Here is a 21,218-nt window from a genome sequence, read left to right on the forward strand (position 1 = left end):
AAATATTGAGTTAGCCGGTTTTTAAAAACCGGCTCAAATCGAACCCGTTAACAACACTATCAAGAACCAATGCAAGGTCAAGTTAAAGACAAAATTTAAGTTGAATAAAAATGTTTGAAAGTTTTAGAATAAAATATATAAAATTAATTGTTTTTTAAGGTTTTTCTCTAATTTTGAAAATTAAGAATTTATAAATTTATAATATCATTTTTAAATATACAATTAGATCTCGACCTGTAAAATATCATTTGATCTTGAGCTACATTCAAAAAAGGAAAAGCGGAATTGGTGATAACGAAACGATATCAATTAATTATTGATTAGTGCGAGGAGTTGTTTAGTTTATGGCGGCGAAACATGGGCAATGAAAGCGACTCACGAAGCCAAACTAGAAAGAACAGAGATGAGGAATGATTAGGTAGATGTGTGGGGTATCTCTGAGAGAGAGAAAAACTAGCAAGGAATTGCGAGCAAGATTGGGTATAGAAATGATTGGAGTGGTGATGCGACGAAATAGATTAAGATGGTTTAGGCGTGTGGAACGTACGACAAAAGATGACTGGGTAAAGAGATGCTCTTTGATGGAAGTAGGAGGAACAAGATCTAGAAGAAGACCCAAGATAACATGGACAAATGTGCGGCGGATATGAGAAGCATGAATCTTAGAAATATTGATGATCAGACCGTCAAAAATGGAAAAGAAAAATCAGAGGGAAATCTGGCCTACCTGGGTAAACATGGAAATCGCCATAAAACGGAGAAGATTGATTGGAAAAATGCCAATATCATAAAATTACATTAATTTCAAATGTTTTAACAAAATTAAATTAAGAATAACTAAATAAAAAATAAGAAATAATTCGATGATAAGAAGGTTAAAATATTAAGTTTCAGATATTTTATTCAAGTAATTATTATTAAAGATATTATATGTCAACTTAAAAAATATATATATATTTAAACTATTATTTAAATATAACCTGATTGAATCAGAAGAAAATAAACGTGGCAAATGGAGGAATGGGAAAAGGGGGGTGGGGGAAGGTGAAATCTCCACCATAAATCTCCTATTGAGAAAATGATGGCTAGGCTTATTATAGTATATAGAAAATCATATAATAAAGCCATAAACTAGGAGATTCAATGAAGCTGAGGAGATTATAAATTTATACAGAACTTTAAGCAGAGTTGGATATTAGTGAAGGTTCAACCTGAACCGGTTTATAAAGCCCCGGGTTCCAAACAATTTTCAAAAAAAACAAACTGGTTAGCTACATTTGGATCGATTAAACCAACTTTATCCGCCAAAATCGGTTGAGATTCTTTTTTTCGATCGTGGGGTGGCGGTCTCGGTCTAGTTGACCTTCAATAGTACAAAAAAGATTATACACAAATCATCAGGAATTATCTATATTTCACATAATTTTTTTACAATATCTACAAGTAATAGTAAGTAAATTATAATATATCTACATTACTATCAAAATTTATTATTACATAAGAATAAACAGATGAGCTTTGTGTGGAGGTTATAAATGAGCCGTGCAATTATATCGCATTCATTCATTCAAATAAATTAAATAGATTCGCACTTTTTCGCAAATTATTTCGACGATATTCGAGCAAAATTATATAATTCTCATTTAAAAAATTAAAATAATAGAAAATACAATGACATGTATAATAATACCGAGACTAAAAATGCATTCATTAAAAGTGTACATCAAAGAAAACAGCTGGGAACGCCATTTTGGTTACCCATATATCATTATTAAAAAAATTTTAAACGAGAGGCCAATTTATTTCCTATGTCTGACTCAAACTTTTATCAAAGCAAGATAATAAGGAATACAAGTTAACAATTTAATAGCGGTATTTAACATGAGAATAATTTACTATATGGGTTAAAAAAAATGGCGGTTCCAGCTGATTTGCATTCAAACGACGCTTTCCAATGCAATATCATGAATGCATCGCCGGTATAGGTATTATTATTACATGTCATCGAAAAAATACGAGTTTGTTTATACAACTGTCGCGCATATCATTATAAGTCACATATCTGAGTATTTTATAAAGGTTTAATTATTAAAGGGCAAGTTTTTTTTGTTTTACCATTTTATAAATGATCTTTTCAAAATGCGCGGGTGGATAACAAACGAGAAGATCCGAAATAATCTTCCTAAATTTATTCGTGACTATGAGTATGATTTGACTATTGAACCCTGAATAAGATCCATCATCCTGAAGAGATGCCGAAGTTTAGCATTTTTTGTAATAAACAAAAAAAAATAAATGAAGTTTAACAAACGTACATCGCGAAGAAATTGAATTGGACCTTTTTATAATTATTTTTATAATAATATTCGAAGTGTTGAAAAGGCTATAAACATATAACCAAAAAAAAATGGCTAATATCTACCCCGCGAATACTTTTAAAATTCAAATAAAGTCATAAAAATTTTTACTAATAATTTCGGTAGGGTAGGGGTGGGGGGGGGGTAAAAAATATAAAATCCGATTTATGAAAAATATGATTACAACTTTGTACGTATTGATTAGATAAAAAAAAAGAAAAACGGGATTTTTTTTGTTCGGGGTAAAGTGGGGAGGGGTCAATATGGATTTACAAGCTATTTAGAAAGAAAAAATTATATGACTGAGGTGAGAGTAATTATAGCTACGCGCGGTAAAACAATTAATCGAAAATGTCTATTTTTTCGTCACCCGTAAATTCCTAATTAACGATCGGAAAATCAAAAAATGATCTTCGTTCCGATGATCGGGTTCGTCAAAAAAAATTAGATAATTGATCAGACATAGCAACCCTCCTTCCTCTTTCATCCGTATTCCAAATTGGGATCTTTTTTGTTGATGTGGAAGAGGAGGAAAAATGAGAGACTCAGGAGCGATATTCCCAGGAAATCTCCTATGGCGGTGAGGTAGGGGATGGAGGCGTTGTCGGGATCCGTCTTGCGTTTCCACATACTGAGAGTGAGCACGTTGGCTAGGTAGAGTAATATTATAACCTGCCGAAAAAGGATATTATTGAATATCATGAATATAAATAATTGGAGTTTGGAGGGGGAAATTGGTCGAGAGAGAATTTTGTATAAAAAAGTAATGAAGGAAAGGAAGGAAGGAAAAAAATTAACGTATCTCAAAAACCGGGTTCGAAACAAAGGGTGGAGCGATTTCGGTTAGCAATGCGCGGGTTGTTAGCCCGCCGGTCCATTCTCGGTGTGAGCGGAGGTGGGGCGTTAAAAAATCTCAAAGTATTAGAATGAGTGGGCTAGTTGGCTAAAACCAGCCCCAGACCTCTAGTTTCGGTCGCATTTATTCGGTACCGGTTTTGGTTTCGGGTACCAATTTCTCGATTTCGTCTAAGCTATGTTTCGACATTTAAAAAGGATATTTACTTGTAACATGGCGGAAGTCAGGTAGAAGAGAGCGAAAAATGGCGTGATAGTTATGCGTCCATGTTTGATGTAGGATATGAGGAACATAAAAAACACGTGACCCGGAAGGGCAAAGTATAAGAGCAATCTAGCCATCTTGGAATTAAAGTCTTTCGACAAAAAAAAATAAATATATTAAAGTTTACGATAATGTTTGGGGAAAATGAAAATGGCATCCACTGAATTCAGCCATTCTTGGACTATAAATTCTCGTCTTCGCAAAGAGATTTGATAGGTTGAAAAATTATGCATTCCTAGTGGAGCGGTCAAATATTTTATAGTCGGTCTCACTGTACCTCATAACTAACATTTTTTTGATGTATTAATAAGGATATTTAATACGTTTTCTATCGTATGTAAAAAGCAGCTGGTAACCCAATAAGCAAAAAATAATAATGTTTGACTTTTAAAATATCGTACTAACCCCCTGGAGAAATTAGATGAATAAAAATAAAACCTCTGAGGAAAACGTTATTAGAGTCCTGACAGAAATGGGGAATTCTAAGTTTAATGCTGGGTAAATCTAAGAAAAAGAAGCGTGCACGTAATGATGTCTTTATGGAACTCGAAAAATGTTAAGGATCCCTCCAATTTAGGCTAAGATAAAGGAGAATAGGTTGCGATGGTTTGGTCATGTGGAAAGGAGAGAGGTTTGAATAATATATTAGAAAAAAAAAATAGCTAGAGAAGAAGTTGAAGGTAAAACGCGACCAAATAAAAACAAAAATGGAAGGACGCGATTATTTAAGAGTTACGGAGTCTAAACCTATCGGATGAGTTGGTGAATGACGGGAAAGGGTGGCGGACTGAAATTAAGAAGGGGTGGGGGGGGGGAGTGTAAGTAATGATATAAGACAGACTTATTATTTATAAAAAACACCCATTTTGCATTTGCTAATTGAATAAACAATTATTAAGTTATATTTGGTTTTTTTAATTAAAACACGCTGTTTTTTTAAAAAAAAAAAATTTAATATATAAAACTTTCATTTTCAGAGACCTACAGGCCAGGTCCTAAGACCAGATTCAAGGGCCAGGCCGATATAGCTAAATGGGTACACTAAAATATAACATAACCTGTCTATTTATACAAAAATAATACGGTTGCAAAAAAAGATTGATATAAATTTAATATAAGGGAAAATAATTTTAGGTCTTTAAGAAGGATTGAGCATCAAACTTTTTTAGGCACAGGCAAACTTTGATACTATGTTCTAGAGAACAACGTTGGTCCGTTATAACGTAAACGCCCTTTCAAGAGCTAGCTGAGTTAGCTGGAATTGCAAAATAATCTCTAGCAATTTTCGATAATATCAGATATCTATCATTAGAAAAAGTGACTTCAATCTATATATTAGCTTATTTATAACCTATTATTGTTATTATGACTATGTTTAACTTGATATATTTTATCATTAAAAGGGCAATTTTTATAGGATTTATTCTCTGTTTCATTTATATATTCAGCTGAATTGAAATTATTTATTTTATGAATAATATATATCCTTCTATTAGGTATCCAATGAGAGTGTCCATTACTATTATGCTTTGATAGACGACTTGATATTTTAAACCTTGGGGTCAATCATTGTCGATATAATATACAGGTAATCATTTACAAAATACCAATGAAGAAAATCAGTGACTTAGCCTGAAATAATATAGAAATGTAATGGAACCCTTTAATTTCGCTACAGAGATGGTCTCACGTGCAAACACTCCATCAATTTCAAGCAACATTACTTTATATTCCAGAATTTTTAGCATGGTTGAGAGTTACAATAATATTTCTAATACTATTTTAAGGAGGGCTTCTTTAGCTGCCTTAGCAAAAACTTGATGAATACTATATTTTAATAAACCACCTATTTATTATTTCAACAATGATTGACCTCAAGGTTTAAACTATCAAGTCACTTATTAAAGCATAATAGTATAGAAACTCTTATTGGATGTCTAACCAATGAATATAATATTTATAAAATAAATAATTACAATTCAGCCGAACATACAAATGAAACACAAAATAAATCAGGTTAAACCTAGTCATAATAATAATAACTTAGAAATAAGTAAATATGTGGATGAAGCCAAAATTTCTAATGATACAAATATTATCAAAAATTACCAGAGATAATATTGCGATTCCAGCTACCTCAGCTGGCTCTTGAAAGGGCGTTTTCAGAAGGACGGTACGTTATAACGGACCAACGTTGTTCACTAAATGAACATACTATCCAAGCCTGCCTTTGTAATAGAACCACCAAAAGTTCTCTGAGAAGAACCGTTCAACAATTCAAGAGAGACCAAGGCCCATTCTGAAATAGAAAAAGTGCTCAATAAAACAGATATATTTTAGCCCATTAGGATCATTTAAGGCTTTTAACAATGGTCAACAGGAGACTTCTAAATTATATAATAAATTACCATGTAAAAACCAACTACTTAATATAAAAAAAAGATGAGAAAATGCAAATATCTTACAAAACTAAATCATAATGTTGCTAATTAAGAAGTATAATATTATATGAAGAAAAATAATAATCAAGAAACCATTAATAAAAAATAAGAAAATTTCCCAACACTACCCAATCATTAATCCCAAAGACATCTCTATTGATCTGAGTACAGAGAAGGTTAGTGATCTGAGAAAAATGTTCACAGATTATGCGTGACAATAAAAATAAAATTATTTTATTATTCAATAATTATTTTGAATTTAAAGAAAAGTTGTTTGGTGGATGGAAATGATATTTCTGAATAATAATTCCTATCTCCGTTTTAAAAATAATTTAAAAAAAAACGATATTTTTGAGAAATATAAACATGGTATTTATATATAATTAAGTGAGGAGAAACCAGTAAATATACACATCCTTAAATTAAATCTCTTACTCTAAAGTTGAAAAAAAAGTGGAGATAGAATAATCTAATTCTCGGGGACGATATAAAGGTTTTCTTGCTGTATAATAAATATTTAAGTTGAGTATTAAACTAGTTTCCAAGTAGAAAGAACTAAAAAAAATTAAAAACACGGATAAGGAATTTTTAAAATTCTTCTACGGTTAAGGTTGAAAAAAAGTGGTGATAGAATAATCTAATTTTCAGGGACGATATGGAGGTTTTCCTATATAAATATTACGTTACGTATTAAACCAGTTTCCGAATATTGAATGTTCTTACTTTAAAAAAAAAATGTATTTTTTGCCGCCAAAAAAATGTTTGTATCTCAAAAAATAGGGTTGTTAAAAGTGTATTTACGATACCGTGAGCATAGATGCATCTCTGTGCAATAAATATGTATATGATTGGCTCACTGGAAGAAAAAAATGTATTTTTTGCCGCCAAAAAAATGTTTGTATCTTGAAAAATAGGGTTGTTAAAAGTGTGTTTAGGATACAGTGAGCATAGATGCATCTCTGTGCAATAAATATGTATATGATTGGCTCACTGGAAGAAAAAAATGTATTTTTTGCCGCCAAAAAAATGTTTGTATCTCAAAAAATAGGGTTGTTAAAAGTGTGTTTAGGATACAGTGAGCATAGATGCATCTCTGTGCAATAAATATGTATATTGGCTCACTGGAAGAAAAAAAATTATTTTTTGCCGCCAAAAAAATGTTTGTATCTCAAAAAATAGGGTTGTTAAAAGTGTGTTTAGGATACAGTGAGCATAGATGCATCTCTGTGCAATAAATATGTATATGATTGGCTCACTGGAAGAAAAAAATGTATTTTTTGCCGCCAAAAAAATGTTTGTATCTCAAAAAATAGGGTTGTTAAAAGTGTATTTACGATACCGTGAGCATAGATGCATCTCTGTGCAATAAATATGTATATGATTGGCTCACTGGAAGAAAAAAATGTATTTTTGAAAATAGGGTTGTTAAAAGTGTGTTTACGATACCGTGAGCATAGATGCATCTCTGTGCAATAAATATGTATATGATTGGCTCACTGGAAGAAAAAAATGTCTTGTAAAAGTTGAAGGTGGCCGGGACGGAATAATTCAAGGCGCGCGATTCTTTATTCGTATCATCGTCGGTGGTTGTATTTGCGGCGGTTATAGCGGAACCGTTGTTGGAGGTTATAACTTGCCCGAGAGGCTTAGAGTTATATAGCTGAAGAGGAGGGGGGTTGAGAGTCCCGGGAGGACCGAGCTTGTGGAAGTCGGTGGAAAGACGGCTGGCTTGGATGGCTACTAGATTACCCCCGACCCCGTTAATGACTGGTTGGTAAACGGCTATCCCGTTGAAGTGCTTAACGGTATAGTCCAGAATGAGACCTCCAAATCTACAACAATTTCATTTTAAATTTCTTCTTTTTAATTTCATAATATTATTTGTATTTATTTTTTTTTTATTTATTCTTCCTTCCTTTCTTTCTCTCTTTCTATCATCGCGCTTTTTCTTCAATCCTTATTGGACAAATAAAACTATCACGTGACTTATCGCAAACTGTATATCGAGGGGAAAAAAATTTTGTAGCTATTGGACTCAAGCTACACGTAACCAGTGACGATAAATACTAACGATAAGATAAAAATTATATTATCTTCACTAACATATATCAGGCTTCTATTTGAAATATTAAATAATTTTTCAGGTAAACGGTTCATCTTTTATCGAAGAAAAACAGCTGGGGACGCCATTTTAATTGCCCATATCATTATTAAAAAAAATATTTAAACGAGAAGCTAATCTATTTCCTATGTCTGACGCGAACTTTGTTAAAGAAATTGCCTGATCATCGAGATAATAAGGAAGCAAGTTATCGATTTAATAGTAGTTTTTAAGCGGGTTACCAAAATGGCGACTCCAGCTGATTTGCATTCAACGACGCTTTCAAGTACATTATTACGAATGAATCGTCAGTCTAGGTATTATTATATGTCATTGGTTATGCCCATACATAATTATTACTATCAACAGAGGTATTATTACTAAATAGCAGCCCTTTAAAATGTGTGTGTATATATATATTAAGTTTATTTGCATTAACTTTAGTGCCGTGCCGATATAAAATATCGGGCCAATATTTAGCTTGAAAGTATCGAATCCAGCCGATATTTTCAATAAAAATGATCCGAAACTTTGTATGTTTTTTTAGATATTTTATGACTTGTGTATATAATTATAAAAAAAAAATTTCATCCGTAATTTCAAAAAAAAAAAATAAAATAATATTTCTAAACTTGACTTAGCAGTTCTAAAAATAGAATAAAATTCGCGAAAGTCAGCTGGTGTTGTTAAAGTATCTAGAAAATATTTTTAAAAAAATATGGTAACTGTATCTAGAGAAACAATTTTATAAAAAGTATCTGTAACTAGAATCCATTTTAAAAACTCCGGTTTATTTATTCGAAATAGAAAATATTGATTTTTTTCCCTTTAATGAAATCGGTTCAAGGAGATATGGTAAATAAATATCTACCTAAATATCGGATCGGTTTTGTAGTGATATCGAAAAAAAAATAGGATTGGATAGGCATCGGCTAAAAATTTAAGAATCAGCACGGCCCTAATTTAACTTATATGCATATTATTTATTTTTTAAGAGGACCCATTAGACCCCATGACATAATAATAGCTTGACTGACAATTTATTCATTTTAAATGTGTATTAATAATTTAAAAAATCAGCTGGTGGCAACGTACATCTTTGGTTTCCCGACATTTACCATAAAAATTTTCTGAAAAACTACCTCTTTTTTTTCTTCGCAACAGCTGATTTATATTCGATGACACTTTCAAAAATTACAGTTCGCACGAATCGTCTGCCGGGCAGGTATTATAAGTCATAGATTATAAATCTTACCCTGCCCCCTAATTCGACATAAAACCTCCTGAGGGGTCAAAAAATTAAAATGGATATTGGCTCTGTATGTTGAACCTAAGTCAACTTACCCCACCCCATCCCCTCTTGTAAGAGCATCCAGATGATGTTGATTACAGCCCTTGATTTGAATATTGTTTACAAGATCAATCATTTGTTTATTTTTTTTAATATAAATAATAGTAATCACGTGCTAATGGACATGGAGATGATGATTGGAATCCACCCAGTCGTTAATACGGCTTTGACGAAAACATTTTTCTTGCAAACGCAGTACCAAAGAGGGATGGAGAGAACGTAGATCAAAATGATTGGCATACAGATCCAGGGGTATGTGGCTTTATTTATTTTTGTAAATAATACGATTTATTTTTTTTTTAAAAAAAAGACAAAAAGAAATGAATGAAATAAAAAAATTTAAATAAAAGAAAATTAAAATAAAGTAAGGAAATAAATATTGGAATTTTCCATTTATTAACGATTTTAATTTTTAAAAAAACTATTTCCCCTATAGCGTTATATTTTCTTCCTATTTTTGTGAAGCACGGTATTTAACAAAAATATTTATAACCTTTAGTTCCCCGAGTCATGTACATTAAAAAAAAATTTGTTTTCAAAATAATCGATATATATTTTTAGATCTCCCGTTTAATATAAGAATGTTCTATCAATTACAAGGCAAACATTTCCGTTCATTTGCTTTTCTTCGTTTGAATTTTAAAATTCTTAATTAATTTCTTAATTAATCCGAATCATGGGTTAGGGGGGGAGGAAGGTTTACGTTATTTTATAAACCCGATTAGAAAAATCCGAAAAATGCCAAAAGAGAGATTTGTAATCTATCACTCATTTGACGATGATCGCAAAATTTAAATTAGGTATTTATCGATTTTTAGTCGTCTAAGTTAGTAGAAAATTTTTCAAAAATACGACATCAGAGAACTCGCTACAAGTCGCACTATTCTTAAACCGGTACCGGATTTTTTAACCGACCAACAGTCGACTTTTAAATTCCCCCATCAACCGCATGGAGAAGTCGAGCGTTGGATCTTTAAATACATTCGTTCGTATTTATCGATTTTAAGTCGTCTAAGTTAGTAGAAAATTTTCCAAAAATACGATATCAGAGAACTCGCTACAAGTCGCACTGTTCTTAAACCGGTACCGGATTTTTTAACCGACCAACAGTCGACTTTTAAATTCCCCCATCAACCGCATGGAGAAGTCGAGCTTTGGGTCTTTAATAACACATTCATTCGTATTTTTCGAATTTCCTTCTCTCTTTTTTTTTTTGATTTTGAAGACACCATTAACAAAAAATAAACAAACCAACCTGAATAATCAAATTTGGGGTCGGGCCTTATAAAAGGTCAGGCACGTTTCCATAACGGACCTATAAAGGTTCAGCCATGTTACCGCTAATACTACAATAATCTTCTCCCTTAAAAATCAGGGTGTCCGTCTTCCATCCCCGTTATAAATATACAATGTAACTATGTATAACCCATATGTTTGAAAAGGAATCTCGAGGTGACCGCCAAAATGCCTAAAGCGACCAAATCGCCCAAACTGGCCGCCATGGGGGTAGCTATGTTGTCCGGGTTCAGGTTGTACATTCGCGTGATGTAGACGACGGCTATCATCATGATACCTAAAACCGAACCATAAAAAAAAACATTAAAAATATATGAATTGAAATTATAACACATAATTCAATGACACATACATAATAATACCCTAGAGTGCCGATGCATTCATCAAAAGTGTAAGTCAATGAAAAACAGCTGGGGACGCCATTTTGGTAACGAGAGGCCTATTTATTTCCTATGTCTGACGCAAACTTTATTAAAGAATTGCCTGATCATCGAGATAATAAAGGAAGCAAGTTATCGATTTAAATAGTTGTTTTTAACGTGACAATAATTTCTATATGGGTTATCAAAATGGCGGGTCCAGCTGATGCATCGTCAGTCTACCTATTATTATATGTGATTGACGTAATGGAAATGAGGCTCTAATGAGGAAGTCGTATAATATATACATTTATTATTTTTCTAAATTTGGGAGCTCATATCTATCGAAAGTCTAAAAATAGTTACGCATTAACTATCAATTATTTGTATCGGCCAATACTTCCAATTTTAAGCGATACAAGTGACCTTTACCTAAGAAATAATAAATAACCATTATTTTTTTAAAAAAATTGGCTTACAGTGTGGCTTAAATTAATATTCAAATTTTTTTTAGCGGAAATGGAAAATTGGGATTTAAGGAAACCTTTTGAAAATGTTTTCGGCCATTTTTTTTTAAATTTTATTGTTTTTTTCGATATTTAGTTTTGTTTACCGACTAAATTTTTTTAAATTCAGTTTATATTTCATTTTTTAAAAAAAATTGTTTTTTCTTTATTATCGATAAAAAATGGCGCTAGGTTCCATTTCCGGTCTGTACGGAATTAATGGCAAAACCGGTCTAAAACTCTCGTGTCACACCAAAAGCTCGATTAAAATTATTTGTCGGACCCGGTTTTGGGTAAGGCGAAGTATCGCGAATCAATATATTTCTCTTTCAACTTTAAAATGAAACGTAACGTAGTTTAAACTAAAAAAGTAAGTTTTTATGGCGGGAAAAAAAACTAAATTAAAAATTGCTTTTTTTAAATTTATTATTATTTTTAAAATTAATTTTCTTCCAAATTTGATCTATTATCAAAATCGATAAAAAAAAATGTTTAAACATTTTATTTATATAAACATTTTTATTAAGAAAACAGGTTTTTTTTTGGAATTTATAAAATATTTTAAAATAATAGAAAACAATAATATTGATTATTCGAATCAAAGGTTTGAGAAAGAGAAGATACTTTAGATCAAAGGTTTGAGAGAGAAAAGATACTTTAAATCAAAGGTTTGGGAAAGAAAAGATACTTTAAATCAAAGGTTTGGGAAAGAAAAGATACTTTAAATCAAAGGTTTGGGAAAGAAAAGATACTTTAAATCAAAGAATGGGGAAAGAAAAGATACAAACAGAACCGAAACCGGAAAACCCGGGTATGAACCGATTGAAAAAAATAAAATTCGGCCGAGAATCGACTAATAGTTGTCGTTCGATCATTGGGTATTATATTATGCTCTAATTCATAAATTTTTTTATACCGGAAATAAAATTTAAAAAAATGGAGTTTATCCGTGATAGAAAAATTTTCATCGAGCCGGCACTTGGCAGATTTTAAATTTATAAATATAAAACAATTATTGAAATGGGCTTGAAATAAATATTATTAGAAGTTAAAAAAAGTTTAAATAATAGCCCAGATGGTTTGGCCTGGTTCGAGGTCGGAGGGGCGAAACCGATTTTGACATATGAACTTCAAATTTTTAAACATTTATTTTTCTTAAATAAGCGATCTATCTATATTTCATTTTTTTTACCTAGGGAAATTAAATATTATGTTGCGACTACTCTTCAAAACATTATTCATCCATTTTTTTTTGGAAGATATCCACCTCAATATAATCTTTAGGATCGGGCCGATATCAGCTGATATCAGAATCGGGGCCGATCGACGATGCATTCATTAAAAGTGTAAAATCAATGAAAACAGCTGAGCACGCCATTTTGATTACTAATATATCTTTATTTTTAAAAAAATTTAAACGAGAGGCCAATTTATATTGCCCGATCATCGAGATTAATAAGGGGAGCAAGTTAATTTAATAGTAGTTTTTTAACAATAATTATCATCTGGGTTACCAAAATGGCTGGTCCAGCTGATCCGAAATAACCTTACTTACCCCCTTCCAATTTCGATAAAAATTTGTGCACGTTATACGTGTTCTACGTGATATCAAAAACGACATTTTAGCGCTTTAGCTACTTTATTGCCCGAGGATTCAGTTTTACATCTTACTGATATGTTAAATAATTGGTTATAAATTTTAAAACAATTAGTTATATATATATTAAATAATTGAAGGAGAGCTCATAATATGTTGGAAATATATTTTAAATTTTCAAAGATATAAGATGACCAATATTTTTAAATCAATTTTTTTCATGATTCCTCCAATCATAAATATCAATTTATTGTCTTAGCTATTAATATTGGATTGAATATTTGAACTAATAAAATTTTTAATTTTAAAACTAAAAATTTTTGAACACAATTATACTTGTGTTTTAAGGTACATTTTCATTATTAAATTAAGCTCTTTTTAGAGCCTTCGATACTATCAATATATTTTTTTATCTCAGTAATTTTATATATTTTTACATATTTTTATATAGTTGTGTTTTAATATTTTAGTGTTTTATCATTTTTTTTTTATAATAAATTGTACCAATATCAATATTATCAAAAATAAAATTTTATTTGATAAAAGTATAAAAGGTTTTTAAAAAAAAAAATACAATTTTTGTTCCTTTTCATCCTCATTATTTCAGGTAATAATATAATTTGATATTTGTTGATAAGCTAAATTTCGTTTTTGATATAACTAGAATATATATCAGATGCCCGCGAGTACACGGGTCTGAGCCTTAGTTCTAACGGTTTAACTCATATCCCAGGCCAGGCCTGAAATATATACAGGGCCATATATTTTAAAAAAAATATTCTGAAATCGCCATTATTAGCTTATAAAAATCAAAAATAAATATAATATATTTTTTTTAAAATCAGGGCCTGAGCCTGAAAATATAAAACCTGAGCCAGGCCATGCCAAAAAAAAAATTCTGAAAAATAATGGTAACTCTACAGCAGGTCTTGCAAATTTTTATCGAAATTTAAGGTGATCAGCCAAAAATTTGATTTTCTAACTCAGAATAGAATAGTTATGTGATTTTTTTTTAGCATATAAAATATGTTGGTAATGGGAATTTATCTAAATATCAGAAAGGGTTTGTTTGAATGTCGGAAAATATGGGAGAAGGTTGGTAAAATATTTATGGATCAGGGAATCCCTAGAATTTTGCACCCTGTATAAAATAACTAGTCCTAAATTAAATAATGCAAAGATTTTACCCAACATAGCGCTAGCTAGGGATGTAGTGATGAGGCAGGCGGCAACCAGTATCTGGGCGTGATGAAGATTAATTGTTCCACCATCAGGTATAAATCCAATAACCAAGGCCAAGAGAGCAGCAAACAGGCCAAGACTAATGGATTGTACTTGGAGGAGAGAAAGGTTACCCTGTGTCATAGATAGGTACTGTCTAGCTGAGTCAACACGTCCAAGATTAGCTTGGGTGGAGATACGGGAAGCGAGTGTCATCTCGACGTTACCCTTTAGGCCAAGGAGAGCAGGCATGAGGATAAATAATTCGGTAATAGCCTCAAATACAGGCCAGTGTTGAACATGGTCAAGGACAACGCCAGCAGCCACCATACCCAGTCCTGCCACCAGATATGGGAGGGCTATTTGATAAGCCACACGTCTTGTTGTCTCTTCCTGAGGAGTAGGGCGACCCTTCGCACTTCCATTAGCCTGAGGGGGGTTCTTTGTGTAATTACTATTGTGGATAGGTGATGGAATGGGAGATGCTGTATCATAGCCAAGGTTAGGTGGAAAGGTAGAAAATGAGTTCTCCCCATTTTTTATAATACCTTTGGGAAAATTGTTAGAATTATTTTTAGATATAGGTATATCACTTCTGTCATAAGAAGGATTGTCAGATTCCGATTGATGGGCTGTCCCATTGGGTGTTTGCGAGGAAAGAGGTAGAACTATATCAATATCAAACCCCTGGTTGTCTTTTTCCCTATCCTTAAGAGGCAAGTCTCGTCTGTTATTCTTGAGAATAGGAGGGGATGGTATGGTCGCATGACTCATATCTTTAACCCATGCCTCATTGTCAGCAACATTGGAAGTTAAAGGGATGGCTGAAGTATTTTTTACCAAACTACTGTTTTTAAAAGCTGAGATAATTCTCTTCATAATTTATTCTCAGCTTAATACAATCACATTGAGAACAGAGTAATGATATTAATTTATTTTCTGCAAAAAGGAATGTTAAAAGAACTTTACGTGCTAGATAGATGCCGTTGGTTCATTCATTGTTAATATTTTCCAAAAAAATGATATAGTAAATAATAAGTGGTAGAAATTAGGATCTAATAGTGACTAATATTTTTGTTTTACCTTTCTGGATAGAGAAAAATGTAAATGAGGTTGATCGCCAGAATATTCAATCTTTTGCTTATTATATAATTTGAATAGGTTAATGATTTGAAGACAACTATATTGGAAGAATTGTTGAAATGATTGAGGTAAGCATATATATCTGCCAGAACTATTCAAATTAAAATAATACTCTAAAATAAAATTAATATATAACAATAATAAAAAATTTAAGGTAATAATTATCTGAATTATTCTATAGAAATAAAAATTTTTGCAAATTAATGCATTAATTATATTTAAAATTTCGATATTATTGTTGGATGCTGAACAAAATTTTTTTTTATACTACATAAATGGCTAATTATGAGAAGGTAACAAACATTATTTTGGCTAATAATTATTCTAAAAAATACCACTTAAAAATAAACTTTTAAATTTTTGGAAACTTAAACTTAATTAAAAAATTATTCTTTCTTTCTTAAAGTATATTGGCATAAAATATCATATTAATTTGCATAAAGTAAATAATATTATCTTTCATAAACTATAATAATTGATATTTAGTTTTATATATTTTACCTGATTTATAATATTTATAAATAAATGTTTTTAATGATATTTGGTAGGATGAGATCTTTAAAGGGATGTCTGAAATCCGAAAATTAATGCTTTATCACTTGGCTGAGATATAAAAATAGTTGTGTCTAAAATCCTGAAAATGGCAAATAAAATATCATATTCAAATCATGTGTCTTATCATTTCTTTAAAAATCATGAAATTTATTCCATATAAATTTACTTAATTAAAAGTATATGATTTATATATTACTGCTGATAAACAGATCTCCGATGAAACCCAATTCTAAAATTATGAGGAAACAAAAAGTTGATAACCTAATTTTTATGAAAGATTTCCACCCAAAGCCCTCATAGTTAATTAATTATATTGACATAAGATTTTTAATAAAGGTCAACAATGTGCTGACCAATTTTTTATAAACCACTTATTTTGTTTAATAATTATAATAATAAATTTGGTCTATAATTAGTATATCCTACTCCTAGGATGCACCTAAGTTAGTCAAAAATTTTATTTACAATTTATTTATATTATAAAATTTATTAATTATTTGTTAAGAATCTCGCCACGATCCTAATGTGTGATAGAAGTCGGTTGTGGCAATGATATATATATCATTGGGTTGTGTTTATTATCCTTTATTTACCATTTTTATTTAAGAAAACGACATCTATTATTATATAGACATAAGCATTGACAGAAATGTGGAAGATCCCCCTCTTTAAAAATTTATCTGTTAGAGTAAAGATATTTTTAAGTTAATAAAACATTTTCCCATACATACACCCCACCCCCTTTTCACTAAAGTAATATGCAAAATATAACTATGAACAAAAATTTGGAAGAAAAATTAAAAAGAGTTAAAAATTAATCATTTTTAAAATACGCTATAATTTATTTTTAGAACAAAAGCTATTTTTATATAAAAAAAGTAAAATATCAAAATTATATTCATAAAATCTATTATAGTTTAAGGTATAAAATAAATGTAACTAAAGATTTTCAATATAATTTAAAAGAAAAACGCAGCTAGAAGCCCTTCCCCCAAATTTTGGATAACCAAGAGTGGAAGGGGGGAAATCTCTCCACCCACCCCCCCCCCTCTATAAAATATTTGTCTATTTGTGTGAACATCATTTTGCTAATAAAAATTTACATCATGCTCACACTTCCCCTCCCCCCTCCCTCCACACCTTTTTCCCTAAAAAGAAGGTAAAAATTAATAAATTTTTTAAATGACTACGAAAATTCAAACTTTTAAGGAAATAAGCATTTTAATAGAAATAAAATACCTAAATTTATTTTTATAAAAATTTAATATACACAAATGTAGTGCATCAAATGAAATATCAGTTTATTTATTTTTGTGAATACAAATAATAATTACTTGCTTTGTACCAATATCAATAATTCGATATTTGATATATAAAAGTGAATACAATAATGAATTATTATTCTATAAGTATTTTTGTAGGTCTAATTAAAATATTAATGGACATCAGAAAAGATTTTATTAATTTTAGTCTTTTTTTGGACAGTAAACGAATATAAAATTTTGGGCAGCACACTTTTAAAAGATCTATTTTAATTGGAAAATTAATGTTGAGCAGCAGTCCTGGCTATTTTAAAAAAATTTAATATCATATTAAAAATACAAGTTATATTTTTTAAATATTAAAATCATTTAATAAAACGTTTTAAAAAAATATAATTTTAAGAAAAAGATAATTAAGTACATGAACGGGAGGGGGGGGGGGGGGTTAGGAACAGTTTGCACCTTTTATTTTGAAGGGATAGATAGTAGGCGGCTTTAATGGGGGTAGGATAAATTTTTGGGGGTTTAACTATTAAATTTTGAGATCAAATAGGACAAATTTTAATGCTGTAAAAATTAATACTTTTATTATTATAATACAATTCATCAACCAAATATATTGCAAACAATCATAGACATTATTTTCCAAATAAAACCTTCTGCTATTCTTTCAAATGTAATTTAAAAGGTTTAGACATTTTCAGCAAGCTCATAATGCTATAAATTCATTATAAATGATGGCTATTTTAATTGAATATGACTCCTTTATTAACAAAATGTAATAGTTGGTACTTGGTAGTAGTGATAAAATAATTTAAGTTATTCTTTTTAAATTTTCTAAAAGAGTATCATTATTATTAAAAATGTGAAATTAAACATAGGGAAACATCATCACTGAAGGCGGCAAAATTTTTATAGGGGGGTGGACATAGGTTTTTGAAGGGGACATCCAGTGAAAATCCTGTCATGTAGACGCTGATTGAGTTCCTAAAAAAGAACAATACTTAAATTTTAAAATATTGATTTATATGTTCTATCTGAGATATAGAAATTCCCTTGGTTCAGAAGATGCTTGCGATTTGATTTTGCGAGCTAATTTAAAATCTAAATGTTAAAGCAGCGAACTGTCAGATGGTAGACTTAGTGTTGCGTTATTATAATTATATATTTTTGTAATCTAATTTTATTTTTATATTACATTTTATGAATTCAAATTTATCTTTTCAACTTAACTTTTTATTTTTGTAATTCAACTTATATTACTTATTATTTTGCGTAACCTTATTTATATAACTTTCGGTTTAACTTTACTTTTTTTATATTATTTTATTTTTTATATTTGTTTATATTCTAATTTATATTTTATAAAAACGTATAAATAACTTTAAGAAAAGAAAAAGAAATTAGTTAATAAAGTTAATAAAATATGTTTTTTATTTGATAAAGTTATTAAATCTTATTTATCATTCACCGGCACATATTCATGTTATTTTACATGGTGCCTCCAGTGTTGGCATAAGAAACTCGCCTCATGGAAAATTTTTTAAAATTAAAATTTTTTTTTTCTTTTGTAAAAATTGGTTAATAAAAAAATTATAAAATGGTACAAACAATTCTATATAAGATGGATAAAAAAAAAAGGGTAAGTCATTTAAAAATTATTTTCATCAAATATGTTCGCCTTCAAACTAATTAATATACCCCACCAAATCTCTGTCTACGATATTTTATTTGAGTTAACCTATAATACCGATGTCGACTTTTATAGGATAGACGGTACGGAAGACGTGCTGTTTGAATTCATGAACTTAAGAGACATGATTAATTGTTTCGAATTTTTAAATGGGAAACATTATATTTATAATGACAATGATTTCATTGAATTAATCTGTATATTTACCAAAACAACATGAATAGCTATACCAAAAATTTGAATTGATAAAATAATAAATATTATAATTGCTTATATATGTGTCTTATTAATTAAATATGGAAATTAAACAAGAATTTACACATAAGATCCCTAAGTTAGTGGGTCCTCTTACTGAAATTTATTTAGATAGAATATTAAATTACTTTTCGACCAGTACATTATCGGACTCTATTAAAATTAATACTTTGCTTAATAATTTATCAGATGAAGTTTTTGACGACATTAAGGCAATTTGTTCTGATACCGATATTTTAGATCTTAAAATTGTGATTAAAAAGTTAACCTATCTTTTACCAGCGCTAAATTTAAATACTTTAATTAATAAGTTTAATCTTCTTCAACAAAACTCATCAGAAAGTTTTATGTTATGGTACATTAGAGTATCGAAACTTCATAAGAAATGTAATTTTTTGGACGATAGTAGATTAAAAGAGAAATTACGGACATCTACTTTAAACGATAAAATTAAATACAAATTTTCCAAAAATTTTGACCTGACATTGGACATTGAATCAGATGGTGGAATTAGGGGTGAAACTGGACTCTAGTAATATTAAGTCTGAGGATAATGATATAAGTTATATGAATAATGATAAAAAATCCGATAAAGATAAAAATTTTTGCAGTAGAAATGATAATAATTTTCGAAATAATTTTAGAAATAATTATGATAATAGATATAGAAATGGGAATTACAATAATAATTTTAGATACAATTATGGTAATAATAATTCGCGATACCACGATAATTATAACAATTATAACTATAACAATTATCGCTATAATAATAATAATAATCAATCGAATTTTGGTAGAAATAATACATGGTATGATTATAATCAAAGAAAACAAATTCAATACGGTGACGTAAATCGTAATAATTACCAATCTTATTACAACAACTCAGATAATTATAGAGGTAATGATAAGTATCAGAGAAAGCAAATACAATATAACAACAACTCAAATAATTATAGAGGTAATGATAATATTCAGAGAAAGCAAATACAATATAATAACAACTCAAATAATAATTATAGAAATGGCGACGAAAATAATAAAAAGCAAATACAATACAATAATGATTACAACATGAATATTGAAGAAATTATTGAAGAGAAAGTTGATTCTACAAAGAACAAAGATGATAATGATTTTAATGTCAACAATTTATCTGGTGACGTGATTAATGACAATGATAACGCATTTATGACCACTGTAAAAGTGAACGATGTTGTTACTTGTATGCAGGTGGACACTGGATCCAAATACACTATCATACCTCATGGTCTGGCTAAAAAACTTGGTATTAGAGATCTTAAGAAATCCGAGCTACAACTCACTGCTTATGACGGGAATTTAATCAAAATCATAGGAACTACTCAAGTTAAAGTGACTTATGATGGTATGTCCAAATATTTACAAGCGGTAGTGGTTGAATCAAGTAAAAATGCCTTGTTGGGACGTATGTGGATCAATGCTTTCAAAAATATTTTAAATAAATTTATAGCAAATATTGACACTAATTACGAAGATGAAATAAAAAAATTGATTAAAAGAGTGTGAATCGAAATTAACTAATGGGCCAATCAACAAAGCAAGTGTCAAGTTACATTTAAGAAATGATGCCCAACCTAAAATTATACCGCCTAGACGTATTCCTTATTCAAAAATTAATCTTGTTAGTAATGAACTTAAGAAATGGATACATGATGAAATAATTGAGCCGGTGAATGATGTCCGATGGGCAAGTCCTGTTACTGCTGTCTATAAAGAAGATGGGAGCATTAGGCTTTGCGCTGATTTTAAGGATACTGTAAACCCAGCTCTAGAAGACTTTAGATACCCTCTACCACGAATTAATGATCTAATTGCTAAACTTTCGGAAGGAAAGAAATTTACGAAGATTGACTTTAAAAATGCTTTCTTACAGATTCCAATTGATAAAAGTTGCAGAAATATTTTAACCATATCTA

General features: G+C 30.0%; 1 protein-coding gene across 2 annotated transcripts; it reads right to left on the reverse strand.

Annotated features, from left to right (window-relative positions):
- Positions 1-1,494: 1,494 nt before the first annotated feature.
- LOC135923775 (solute carrier family 41 member 1-like) lies at positions 1,495-15,458 on the reverse strand. 2 transcript variants are annotated; one of them, XM_065458710.1, is made up of 7 exons: positions 14,943-15,449; positions 14,316-14,897; positions 10,797-10,943; positions 9,483-9,630; positions 7,416-7,750; positions 3,420-3,568; positions 1,496-3,029 (listed from the first exon to the last, which is right to left on the reverse strand). In XM_065458710.1, exons 1-7 carry the CDS (start codon positions 15,226-15,228, stop codon positions 2,841-2,843), a joined length of 1,836 nt encoding a protein of 611 aa, XP_065314782.1. In that variant the 5' UTR covers positions 15,229-15,449; the 3' UTR covers positions 1,496-2,840. The 2 variants fall into 2 exon arrangements, with proteins under 2 accessions (XP_065314781.1, XP_065314782.1); XM_065458709.1 differs by having other exon boundaries at positions 1,495-3,029; positions 14,316-15,458.
- Between the last annotated feature and the right edge of the window lie 5,760 nt (positions 15,459-21,218).

Source organism: Gordionus sp. m RMFG-2023, chromosome 2, assembly GCF_954871325.1.
Source record: "Gordionus sp. m RMFG-2023 chromosome 2, tfGorSpeb1-WG-v2, whole genome shotgun sequence".
NCBI lineage: Eukaryota > Metazoa > Nematomorpha > Gordioida > Chordodea > Parachordodidae > Gordionus > Gordionus sp. m RMFG-2023.